At 33.9% G+C, this 14027-nt stretch overlaps 1 protein-coding gene across 1 annotated transcript in view; it reads right to left on the minus strand.

The window, feature by feature from the left end:
* mettl24 (methyltransferase like 24) overlaps positions 1-14027 on the minus strand; it is a 35084-nt gene that overhangs the window by 15831 nt on the left and 5226 nt on the right. Inside the window, exon 2 of the mRNA XM_024290578.2 lies at positions 2290-2388. Within this exon, the coding sequence (XP_024146346.1) occupies positions 2290-2388 (99 nt within the window). The remainder of the gene's footprint in view (positions 1-2289; positions 2389-14027) is intronic.

Genomic DNA, 14027 nt, shown 5'->3' on the forward strand with positions numbered 1-14027 from the left:
CTAAGGGCAGGGATGGCCAGTTAAGTTTAGTCTATTTAGTTTAGCAATCAGCTATTGTTTATATTTTGTGATTGATCTATGTTTTAGGACATTACCCAGGAAGCCTGGGGGCTTTTGCTTTAGTGGTAGAGTGGTCCCTTGTGTGACAAACACCCTTAAGAACGAAAGCTAGACCTTTTGTTTGTTATGCTTTGTACAAGTTTAGTTTTTGTTTAGTATTAAATGATTTTTTTGCTGCATGTGTGTGGTCTTTTTAACAGCATACAAGTCTCAGATGTCAACGACAACAAATACTTAGACACGCTACAAGGGTTTTTACAAGTTTGTCTGAGTGTTTGTACTAGTATGAGCATGTTCTTTGTGATGTGTGTGGGCTTTTTAGTGGTATGTAGGAGAAATATAATTTAAGTGGCTCTTCATACCTATTTATGTTCCTCGCCGTCGTCTGTCTGTCAACACACAGCTCACAGTTGCAGCTTTTCACGAGCACACGTTGTTCTTTCTGAACTTATTCCTTTTAACTCAAAACTACTTTTTCATGAATTATTTTGACTAAAGTACAATTAATGTTCATGTCAGTAAAATCATATGTAAAGATTTGTTTAGATCAGGGGTGTTAAACTCAATCGCACAAGGGGCCAAAATCCAAAACAAACCTTAGGTCGCGAGCCGAACAGGAAAAACATTTATTGAACACACACAAACAATTTTTTAAAACTTTAAAAACATGACTTTTTAACATAATTATGAATTAGACATAAATCATTACCTGTGATAATGCTAGTATGAATGCTGTTAGCTGAATTTTGCAGCAGAAGATGCTAGTGCTGATGGCGGAAGAGGCTGAAATTGATATCTGAAAACGCTGAAGCTGATAGCTGGAAATGCTGAAACTCAAAGCTAAAAACGCTGAAGCTGATAGCTGGAAATGCTGAAGCTGATAGCTGAAAACACTGAAATTGATAGCTGGAAACACTAAAACTGAAAGCTAAAAATATTGAAGCTGATAGCTGAGAGCGCTAAAACTCATAGCTGGAAATGCTGAAGCTGATAGCTAGAAACACTAAAGCTGATAGCTGAAAACACTGAAACTGATAGCTAAAAACCGTGAAGCTGATAGCTGAAAATGCTGAAAGCTGGAAATGCTGAAGCTGATAGCTAAAAATACTGAAGCTGATAGTTGAAAATGCTGAAACTCAAAGCTAAAAACGTAGAAACTGATGGTTGAAAACACTGAAACTGATAGCTAAAAACCGTGAAGCTGATAGCTGAAAACGCTGAAACTGATAGCTGAAAACGCTGAAGCTGATAGCTGAAAACACTGAAGCTGATGGTTGAAAACGCTGAAACTGATAGCTAAAAACTGTGAAGCTGATAGCTGAAAATGCTGAAGCTGATAGCTGGAAATGCTGAAGCTGATAGCTAAAAATACTGAAGCTGATAGTTGAAAACACTGAAACTGAAAGCTAAAAACGTAGAAACTGATGGTTGAAAACACTGAAACTGATAGCTAAAAACCGTGAAGCTGATAGCTGAAAATGCTGAAACTCAAAGCTAAAAACGTAGAAACTGATAGCTGGAACTGCTGAAGCTGATAGCTGAAAATGCTAAAACTGATAACTGGAAATGCTGAAGCTGATAGTTAAAAACGCTAAAGCTGATAGCTGAAAACACTGAAGCTGATGGTTGAAAACACTGAAACTGATAGCTAAAAACCGTGAAGCTGATAGCTGAAAATGCTGAAGCTGATAACTGGAAATGTTGACGCTGATAGCTGAAATCACTGAAGCTGATAGCCCGCGAAAATATTAGCTAAATGCCATATTAGTCTAAAAAACTACAAAAAAACAAACTTAGATTACAGAAAACAGCTAGCATGTAGCTGAAAAAAAGCTAAACTCTAAAATGAACTAAAAAAATCATATTAAATGCCAAAAAGGGCCAAAAAAGCTAGCATAATGCCATTTTTTTCAACTTTAAAACCGTAATATTTTAACATAATTATGAATAGTAAAAAGGCAGGAATATTATTTCCGAATAAATCAACTTAAACCTTAAATAACTTTCAGTATTTTACTGTCCATATAAATGTATTTGAAAAAATTCTACGAGTTATAAATAAGTGCAAGGTAATATCAGGCCATTAATAACAATAAAATAAAATGATCTGGAGGGCCGGATTTAATTACCCAGAGGGCCGGATCCGGCCCCCGGGCCTTGACTTTGACATAAGTGGTTTAGATAGATGGGAAGACGTAATCATGTTACCTCAGTGAAAGTTCGACTCACTTGTGGGGTTGTGATGTAACTGAGGAACCTTTTAGCTTCATCCTCCAGGGAAGGCTTCGGACCGGCCCACGGCTGCAGATCTATGCGCCACCGCGGCGCCTGTCGTTGAACACACAGGTGATCAGTAACATACAAAAGTGGGACGCTCAAGATTTCAAGTCCAAGGAAACAGTAAAACAAGCATTCTTCAGAAATGTAACCCAGTTGCGTGTAGGCTGGAGCGCAGATGGAACTGGGTCACGGTGTGCTCTGTGGAGAATCTTCCTGCTGTAATTTTAGCGAAAACGAAGGTTGCTGTTTATTAATATGTACTTAAAGGTAGGGAAAACGAGCATGGAAAGTTCAGCCGTTTCTGGGGGCTACGAAAGAATGCAACGTTGCCATCAGCTGGCTGCTGCAGCCCAGCTGAGACCACATTCCTGGAAGTTGGCAGAGAGCTCTGCTTCGGCCCGCTTCATTTCTACTGGAATGTGCATGTTTCTGATTAGAGCTGAGGCCTGTAATCTGCTTGGAAGGGAGAGACAACACTAGGATGATGCATTAGCTGTTATCACAGTCATTTCTCAAGACCAGCCCTACAACCAAACATTCATTAATTATCCTGGAGCCTTTGTTTTATTTTCCACACCGCAAAAAAACTGAGGATCTGGATAAAGTCAACAACTTGTTTAAAAAAAACATTAGAATTAGTCCACAGTAATCTACATCAAAAAATATTTTACTAAATCTTGGAGAAAATTCTAAATTTTAAGCATTATATTCAAAACTTTAAGAGGGTTGCATCCAAATATCCTGTATTACACTTTAAAGAAATGCAAAGACAAACATTTTATAGATTTGTTTTAGAATATTTCTACAGTATCTTAGTAACAAGTTCTAAATTTGAGTTTAGGATGTGGAAGGTTTGAGGGGCCATTTGTAAATCAGAGAAGTAAAATTTTGACATCAGTGTTTTCAGATATTTAGCGTGTTTTAAGAGAAAAAAACAGGTTTTGTTTTTTAAAGGCATATTTTCTTAATATTTAATTTTATGAAATTAAATATTTAGTTTGTATATTAAATATTTATATCTAATCTAAATATTTATTTTTCAAACTAAATATATACGTTTTGTAACTAAATATTTAGTTTGGAGTAAAATATTTAGTTATCTTACTAAATATTTTGTTAAAAACAAAATATTTTGCTACAAAAGTTCAATCTTTAAAAAAAAAAAAACCTAATTTAGAACTAAATGTTTAGTTTAAAACCAAATATTTAGTTATTAACAAAATATTTAGATTTAGGATAAATATTTAATTTCTAACTAAATATTTAGGTTTTATTTAGCTAAATATTTAGTTTTGAATTAAATGTTTACTTTAAAAATAAATATTTAGATCCAAGCTAAATATTTATTTTCTAAAAAAAATACAATAGTATTTTACTTATTTTAACTAAATATTTAATGAGAGAACGAAACATTTAACTCCAAAACTAAATATTTAGTCTCAAATTTTAAATACTTAGTTTGGAAGATAAATAATTAAATTCAGTATAAATATTTAATGTGCAAAATAAATATTTAATTTTATTACATTTTATTTTTAGTTTGTACGCTAAATATATAATTTTAAAATAAATAGTTAGCTTAAAATTAAATATTTAGCTTGCTAAATAAAAATTTAGTTACATATGAATGTAACATTTATAAATACATTATTTAAAGGGTGAAAATGTGCATTTGAAATACAAAACCTGTTTTTTTCACATAAAACATGCTAAATATCTGAAAACACTGAGGTTAAAATTCAACTTCTCTGATTTACAAATAGAGAGAAACAGAATTTATCTCAACTGCTTGTAAAGTCCCATCCGATCATCTTTGGATCTATTGTAGAAGCGTTCCCAGTGGTCTTTTAATCATGATTATCACGATTTTGGCCAAAATTCTAAAACTTGTATCATTTTCTAGGACGTAGTTTCTGCAGAGCGGCGGTAGTTTATCAGAAATGTGCTTAAAAGTTGTGGGTTGAACTGTTTATCTGTTTACGCGCTCTCCGGCTGGCTCACAAGGTTTTTCCTGCTGCATTTTCATTTTGTCTGCCTCTTATTCACAACGATTTGAATAAAGGAATATTCAAGGACACAATTTTAATCGTAATTTTCTTCATAAATGTCCTCCACAATAAGAAAAATGCCACAAAAATATGTCTAATAAAAACAGGATACTATAACTCTGTGCTATAACTTTAAACGAGTTGTTCTTGCATCTCTCAGCTGTCAGACTCTATTGGAACAAGCAAGAGAAACTATGTGGTTTAAGCTAAAATAAACATAATTTGAATTAGTTCAAAACTGTTTCAACTTTTAATTCAAACAAAAAAAGTGCCAGAAAGGTTGAAAATTGTGTACTCAGTACAAAATAAAGACACAAAATGTTGAAACTCTAGGGTGAAATCTGGACCAGTATTTAAAAAAAAAAATAGTAAACCGTCTTAATTCATTTAAAATGATGCATTTAGCAGAATGCATAGTTCTAATCCTCAAATTCAGAAGCTTTTTGACGTATGAATCTCATCATTTCGAGCTCATACAGTAGTTAGTGAATCATCAGTGATGAGATTAGTGAAAGCCTCGTGCTCAGTCGAGCAACAGTAAGTTGTGTGCAGCTCAGAGAAGATGTTTACAGTAAACAGCATCACGCTGAAGTGTTGAAGCTCAGCTGTGTAAACCGTCATCATGTCAGCACATGTAACTCCAGTCTGGAGCTACACCTTTCATTGTTGATATGATCACTGAAATGTCTAAATAAGGAGGAAAAAGGTGCAAAAATGTTAAATAGTTGTTTTGGAATTGAAATATACTCTGAAAACAACTAAAACATAAGTAAAAAAAAGTTTTAAAATAGCTGACATGATTAATTTAGCCTTCATTGGAGACACATTTAGCCAAATAAACATAGTTTTGAAAACCTATTTTTATTTTAAACTTAGTAAAATTGAATTTTATCAGGATTTTTTTAACCCACAGGAATTTTTGTTATATTTTCTAAGCAATGAGCTTCATTTATTAAGATTTTGAGTGAAACAATAAAAAATAAACGACAAAAGCTAACATAGTAATTGGCTAATTTTGTCATTTCTTGCACTCATATATATTTTTATAAATTTATATATATCATTATATTTTTTTTATATTCTTTTAACATTGTATGTGATTCTCCTAGTAAAATTAACTAACTGGGATTTGATTTTCCAGGACTTTTAACCTTTATTTAAACAGAAAACAACTCATATATAAATGTTTTTTTAGTATTTAAAGTAATCAAAGTAGAGACAGTAATATTTATATAACTTTAGAACATAATAAAGTGTAAAATGGAGCTTCTAAAGTCAATTATCACAAATATAGAACATGGTTTTATTTTCTATAATGCAGATTTTTCATTAACTAAGTTAGAAATTTTAAGATAAATTGAGAAAACTGAAATATATCAACCTGTATGTCATGAATCTATTTCATGGATGGACCTTTACTTTAATTTTTTAACCCTTTAACTACCCAACCACACAAAATTTATTTTAAAAAAAGATTTTTCTGACGCTAATTGCCTTAAGGAGTAATACACATAATGAATGTTTTTAAAAACATGTTTTCTATATATGCTTTACTGGGTTAACAGAAGCCTATTTTTTTATAAGATATATCTGATATGCCTTAATAATGCATTTGGCACTTTTAAATGTTCTTTTTTTGTAGTTTTATTATTTCTTAGATTAGTGCTGAATATTCTATATAATAGATTATAATTTGCAAAAATTCCCGATACTGAATCTTAAAAAATGCAGAAAAAACATATTACAAAAAATTTTAAAAAATAGAGTTATCTTGACTGTAATGTTTACTGTCTAAAAATGAAAAATGGAAGCCTTTAAGAATTTTATTTATCTAAATTTATTTGTTAGTTTTTCAATTTTGTGAGTGGTGTAAAAGAATAAAGTAAAAATTAAGCTAAAAATTTAGCATTTTCCTCTTTAATGTTTGTCAAATTGAGTCAATTAACTGACCTATTTCCTGGGATATACATTTTTCATGTGATTTTACAAAAATCAATCCATGCAACAGCATTTCAAACTGCTTCAGCTTGTTTGGATGGACGTGTGTCTGGATTTGTGCGGCAGTGGAGCCGAGCATGACTAATCCCAGAGGGAGAGCGGGGTGGATGTGTGAACATGAGATGTCCGGATAAAACAAGAGAAGACTTCTTACACCAGTGGAGGCGGGTGCTGGTGAGAGCTGAAAATGGACCGGTCTGAGAGGACGGCCAAAAATAGTAAAAAAAAAAAAAGGTCCTCATAAATAAACAAGCTGATGGATAACATGCACTGTTTCTGTGGAGAGGCAGGAGTGGATCAGAGCAACAATCAGTGCTTTTTTACAACTGCTGCTACCAGCAGCTCCAGTGAACTGGAAAATATAAACAAGTGTCGACATGCAGGCTGAGTCGCTTCGGATTCGTGAAACAAAGGGTGCTGGTTCACATTCGGCAGCCAGTTTGGTACAATCAGAACATTGTACATAAATATGCAAAAGCTAAAATGGTTTTCCGCTAACAGGAAAAGCCTTCACAGTCTTATCCAGCAGTGACAACCCTTTGAAAAAGCGCCTCACTTGTTCTTATCGAGACATTCCACCTCTCCTTCTCTGACGTGCTTTATTTTAGTTTTTTTAATTTACTACTTTTCTGGTGGCAACTTTATGCTCTCTTCAAGGGATTTTGAAAGGATTTAGGTCAGGATTTACTGCTGTTTTTTTCAGTGAATCTTTTCTTTGTCTTTTGTGCTTCTGTTTGTACTTTTGTTCATTTTGTCAAGTTTTATTGCCATAAATGTATTAAGGCTGGGTATCGGTTATAATTTCCAGAAACGATTCAATTCAAATTTTTTAGATCCGTCAATTCAATTAAATTTTAATTTTACGCATTTATACACATTTGTTTAGAAATACATCAAAAATGTACTATGTAATTTGAATATATTTATTTTATCTGATACAGTTCACCTATAGTAAAATGTATTAGTGAAATAATGAGATTGTTAATATTATACAGTGTTACATGGATTCTTATAACTAGAAATTCAAACAAAAATGTTCAGATCATTAACATTGTAAACATTGTTCCGTTTTTCCTGGAGGGCGTTTCATTTTGGCCACTAGGTGGCGATCGCGCTACAGGATTACACCTTATTCAAGAAGAAGACAACAGTATGAAGGGAAAAACGAAGTTTTAGACCACAAATAGTTACTTTAAAAATTAAGGAGTTTGTAAAATTAATGCCTGTGAGTTTATAAAGATGTCAATTTAGTCTGCAATGTTTTTTTTTTTTTTTGGTTAACCGGGCGTTAGCATTAGCCGTCCTATGGGAAATTCTATTGAACGTTAGCATCTAGCTAACGGACTTTAGCTTTATGTGCTAAATTGATTTATATCTTTTGTGAATCGATTATTGATCTATCAAGCTTAAATCGATTCAAATTTTCAACCCAGCCCTAAAATGTATGATTGATTTTGATTTTTGGAGCATGACAATATTATGATTTGATTTTTTCCTGAATTTTCCCACAGTGTCCAATACACTCTCACGCTGGTCAAAATTATTCATAAGAGTTATACAAAAGCTTTTGAGAGGAAAGTTTGAAAATATCTCAACATTTTTAGATTTAAGCTGTTCAATTTGTAAAAAATGTTCCTAAAAAATTAGATTTCGTGGAAAAGGAAGCATAGGAAACCATGAATGGAAATCTAAAGATTCTGATATTTTAAAAGAAAAACTTTAAGACAGACTTGTTGGCGTGGGGTAAGCCCACCCCCACTTCCCATCATCCATCAGATCCCTGGTTTAGACCCAATAAAGATGTACATTTGCACAAGCTTTTTCCGACTGAATTTTTTTGTTGTGATTCCTAACAACTTGTGTAAAGAAATACCCAGAAATGCAGTTTTAATCTTAATTTTCTTTATAAATGTCCTCCATCATGCGAAAAAGGCTACAATAACATGTTATTTTTTTTTGACAGTCAAACTTCTCCACATTTATTCAATGTAGTTTTATTTTGAAAGAAAATGGCCCATTTTGATCACTTGACTCCGCCCCCATCTATTTGTAGCCACCCAGAGAGATGGAATCTACTTCTTTTGGCAACACAAGTTGACAAGTCATCATTTAGACGAATCCCGAAGACTTTAACTGTAATCCTAACCCAGAAGAAGGATCCTACTATAACAATTGAAAACATTTGTTTTACGGGCAGCTGGTGGTACGTCAGGAAAACTGGCAGCAGCTGCCTCCTTTTTTCCTGGTGGGAATGATTTATCCCAGCTCATAGTCATAAAACGAGGGTTTCTCCAATCCTTACTGAGAGTAAAAAGAGGTGAATCTGCTGAAAAGCTCCTAAAAACTGCAAGGACAGATGCAGACGGGGGGTGAAATGTTTGCAAAGCAAAGAGAAGAAAAGAAATTAGGATGCCCGGGATCAGATGGGGTGGATGGAGAAATTCATGTTCTTGTCTGCAGATGGTAAACAAGCATCTGGAAGTCATCTCCAGCAAGGCATGATGGGAGTCGGATGAAGATGAAGGATGCTGCAAATCAGTAGAGATAATCCAACAATGACAAAGGAGAACAATGTTTGTGCAGAAGTGGAGTGAAAATGAAAATGTTGCACAAAACGTAACGTATTCTTAAAATATTAAACATATCAGTACACATCATTTCAGAATACTCCCTATTTTATCAGTCACAGAGGAACCACTTTTCCTCCACTCAGAACTGATGCTTTTCTGGAGAATTGATAAAATACTCCCCTCAGTGAACAAAATAAAGTCAAGAGTCGGTGCTGCTTATTCAAGCTGCCAGCGGGGAGTCGAATCAGTTCAAGAGGCTCATCAGAGAATCCGGCGAGTCTTTTCACTTCAGCGCAAGTGTTACTTTGCTGTAACTTTTGAATAATGCAGGTAGATTGCAGGAACACGGTGGCAGTTTTTATCCTAATTAAGCGACTTCCTTTGCAATGTAACTTTTGTAGGAATCTGTGATGATTAGCTTTGGGTCACATGTGTCAAAGTCAAGGCCCGGGGGCCGGATCCGGCCCTCCAGATCATTTTATATGTATTATTATGAATGGCGCAATGTAATCTTGCGCATATTTCTATATTGTATAATTTTTACAAAATATATTTTTATGGAGGATTAAATATTGAAAGTTATTTAAAGTTTAAGTTGATTTATTCTGGAATATTCCTGCCTTTTTATTATTCATGATTATGTTACAAAGTTACTAATCTCAAAAAAATGACATTTTGCCAGATTTTTGCACTATTATTAAGATTTTTTTAGGCTATTTTGGTGTTTAGCTAATATTTCAGCTACATGCTAGCTGTTTTTTTTGGCTAAATTTAGGCTTTTCCCCGTTTTTTGACAGTTTTGGAGTTTAGCTTATATTTTAGCAACATGCTAGCTGTTTTGGCTAATGTAGGATTTTTTTCAGTTGTTTAGGAAATTTTAAGTTAAGCTATTTTTTCAGCTACATGCTAGCTGTTTTGGATAGCTTCTATTTCTTTCTTTCTTTTTTGTTTTTTAGGCTAATTTGGCATTAAGCTAATATTTTAGCTTGATATCAGCTTCAACAATTTTAGCTATCAATTTCAACATCTTCAGCTATCAGCACGAATCTTCAGCGGCCAAATTCAGCTTACAGCATTCACACTAGCATTGTCGCAGGTAATGTTATATGTCTAGTTCATAATTATGTTAAAAAGTTACGGTTTAAAAGTTTAAAAAATGTAGTTTTAGAGTGTTCAGTAAATGTTTATCCTGTTCAGCTCGTAACCTTATAGGTGTGTTTTGTATTTTGGCCCCTTGACACCCCTGCTTTAGGTTCTTGTTTAGTTAAGGTACCCCATGACAATTTTTTAACTAAAAAGAAAATGTTCCCAGTAGTGTTTTGACTAAGAATATGATGTTTTTAACTGAAATTCCCCAACTTAAATGTCTTAAAAAGCCATTTTTCATGTTGATCTGAAACCTCTGTTTCCAAAATCTCTTCTGAGGGGGCGTGGCTTATGTTCCCCCATCTGATTATGATAGCTCCGTGTCTTGTAATATTTGGCCTTCAGATTACGTATTAGCTCAGTTTTAAATAAGCCAAATATGCGTTTTAATATCTAATTTTGTGCTAAAAAGGTCAATTAGGACATATCAATAAAAACTACTACAGAAAATGTTCTTTTTTTTCTTTTTTAATCAATGTTTGGCTGGCATCTTGGGAGACAGATGGAGGGTCTTACTCATCCCAGTTGCAATCTGTGCGTCTGTCTATCCAAATATTCGCTCGTCTCCCTGGAAAAGATCCCAGAAATGAGATCTATGTTTGATATGTTGTTAGGAAGAACAGAGGAATCTCGCTGAGCACCATATGATGCTCGCTTTCCTGACATGAGCTCAAGATGAAGCGATTTAGAGAAATTTCAGCTTTTTATTCAAAGGAAACAAACTGCAAAAAATAAAAATTCTGTGACTTCGGAGGTCAATGCTTGCATTGATGGGAGCGGGAACGTGGGCTGAAAACTTCCTGGAATGTTCCAGAGAAAAGGGTTCTGTCTAAGGAGTTGGGGGGGATTTTGCCATCGGGACTTGACAGTTTGACACTGGAGGCCCCCCCCACTCCTCTGTGAGTGTCACACAACCATCCACTGTGGCGCCGAAGACGTGAATCGTCTTTTTTTGCATGGCACTTTTTCCATTTTTATCATACATTTTATATCCCTTATATAAAAGAACTTATATTAACGGAGTTCCAGTGTTTTTTTTTATTTTTTTATTTACTGTAATTGTTTTTATTTGTTAACATGATCAATGTAACTTACAATCTTGGGCTCAAATCATTGAAAAGAAGTGAAGCTTAATTTTTAGACATTTTAGATCTTGTAAAACGGGAAAGCAGATTTAGTCTTTCTGCTGAAAAATCTTTGCATTCACTGAAAACATTGAATCAACTCACAAAATTCTGTAATTTGTTACATTTAAAGTTAGTTTTTATCAAATTATTTATTTTTTATTTAACTTAAACATGTAAGTTGATAAAAAACACATTTTTTTTAATGTAAAAAAATTCAAGTTTATGTTAATTGATCAAAAGTTTCACTTTTTACAGTGTAGATGTTGGATATATTTTTTTACCTGCACATATATTTAAATAAAACTAATAAAATGCAAGTTTTATCACAACTCCGTTTGAGTCATAGGGTTTGTTATGTGCCTTTAACAACATAGTTGAATTTGAATTCATTTACATTAATCAAAGTTTATTTTTTTATTCACATTTAGTTTTGTTCTGAAAGTTTTCATTGATTAAATATTCTGAAACATGGTATAGTTACAAAATCTGCTGATTTGATAGCTGAATTGCAAACAAATTCAGGGAGAAAGTAGAAGTTAAAGAAAAAAAAATACTTGTCACACTCAACGTTTTATTATTGTGCTACTTCAGAATCCCATTGTGGCTCTTTTACCAAATGTTTTTGAAAAGTTTAAACAGTAACAGTAAAGTAAAAAAGTAAGTAAGTAGTAAAGTAAAAAAAAGTAAATTAACTTAAACTTTATTCAACTCTTTCACAAACAGTTGAAGGACGGTATGAATCATTCAACAAGGATCATAACAACGGTAGCCGTAATTCTCTAGCAGTCCATTAATAGTTTATCAACGTCATACTGACATATTTGGACTTCATTTTGAGCTTCAATCATCACAGAAACTCAATTTATAGTCAGTAAGCACAACCAGAATTTAAGCTACTTTAAGTTAAAATCCACTGAACTATAAAACAGATTTTCTTTTTTTTAACCTTCAAATATTTAAAGTGTGTTTCATGGTTTTAATATAACCATAAACTAAATGGTCATTAGTTCTGATGTAGTTTTTGTTGGTTATTTATGAATTTTTGGCTGAAATGCACCGGAAACAGTAAAATAGACAGTTTTATTTAAATTAATTGATGCCTTCTACACTTCCTAGTGCATTTGCTGCATTGACACGATCAACGGTGTAGGATGTCTTTTATTTTGAAAGGAAGGAAGTCATTCAAATCTCTGACAAAAGTTATAAACCTTTTCATATTTTTTTAAAAACTAGTTTTTCTTCATGTTAATGTTATATTTATACCAAAAATGCTGTAGTTTATTTAAATGTATCGACATTATTAATATTTTTCTAAAGGTTGAGTTAAGATTTTGTGGCTCCTACTGGGTTTTGTTTGGCGAATAATCGACCCGAATGGCTTTTTCCCCTAAAAACAGGTTTCTTACTACTCCGTCTTTTTGGCTCACTTCCTGTCTAGTCCATTTGCATGCAGAGTGTAGGTGAGCTGCATCAGGGTTCCCTTGCAACCGAATCAAAACTAGCTAAAATGTTACGTTAACCTTTTGCACTAAATGAGGTGAACTCCTCGACCTTAGAGGGTACAGACTTTTCAAACACCACAAAGCTGCTGTCTTCACAAACGTTTCATCCCTTTTGAACAAATTATTTTTTTAAAAAAGCTGTTTTTTTTTGCAGTTCTTTCTAATCAACATTCAAAGAAGAATCCATAGACACGCTTGGGTGAGTTTCCTGTTAGAGAACTCGTCTGACCTGCACGGACCTCCACTCTATAAACCTCCGCGGGGATGAGGCCGAACACGGATTGCAGGTGAAGCAGTTTCATCCAGCCTTCTGGTTTGACCCCATTAATCCACTGCACAATTAACTGCCACACAGATTGTGTCATTTAGCAACAAAAAAGTGGAACTCCATTTTCAAGTTAAGGCAGGCAAGTTTATTTAAAAAATGCAAACTTTTGAGCCAGTTACAGTCTCAGGTTTCCTTTTTGATTCCAATAATCTCCTTTGGACTGACTTTTAGTGACATTTTAATTGAACTTTCAGGGCGGAGAGGAACGTCAACGTCCCAGCTCCTGATTTCATGCGACTCCTCGGTTCCAAGCGGGAGGTTAATGGTGGCTGTGGTCACACTGTTGGGATTACAGAAATCAAGCCTCTCTTTCTTCTCCAACAGTCCCTCTCTCTTTCCCCTGTCAGTCTTTCTTAAGTCATCCTTCAGTATTCCCGGACGAGACCCCGGTCACTGCGTTTCAAATTCCGCCAAAGCCCAACACTGACTGGCAGGCGGCACAAAGCGGCTTTTTCTGTCAGTTTCCAAACACTGAGCTAATTATTGATTAGAATGTTTAATCTTGACTAAACTGATGCTTGTGGCGTGGTGAGTGTTTGGGAAATTAAATTTAACAGGAGAAGTACAAACCGAGAGCAGCAGCTGACACACGCATGACAGGAAGCCACAGAAGATTCTGTCTGATAGCAGCTTTACACACTGACTGGGAGTTAATTAGAGAACGGGGAGCTGCCGCATTGATTGCAGCCACAAAAACTAATTAAACAGAGCTAAAGTTAAAGATCTTCAAAGCCAGAAACAAAAGTAAAAAAAAAAATGTATGGTTGAAGTAAAGATTAGGGTTTTTGGAGGACACAAAATGAGAGAAAACAGAAAACTTCCTGCAAATCAATTAAAGCATTACTTAGGTGATGTATATATACATATGTGTGTGTGTGTGTATATATGTGTGCGTATATATATATGCACACACACACACATATATGTATATATATATATATATATATATATATATATGTGCGTGTATA

The sequence above is a fragment of the Oryzias melastigma genome, linkage group LG24, assembly GCF_002922805.2.
Source record: "Oryzias melastigma strain HK-1 linkage group LG24, ASM292280v2, whole genome shotgun sequence".
Lineage (NCBI taxonomy): Eukaryota > Metazoa > Chordata > Actinopteri > Beloniformes > Adrianichthyidae > Oryzias > Oryzias melastigma.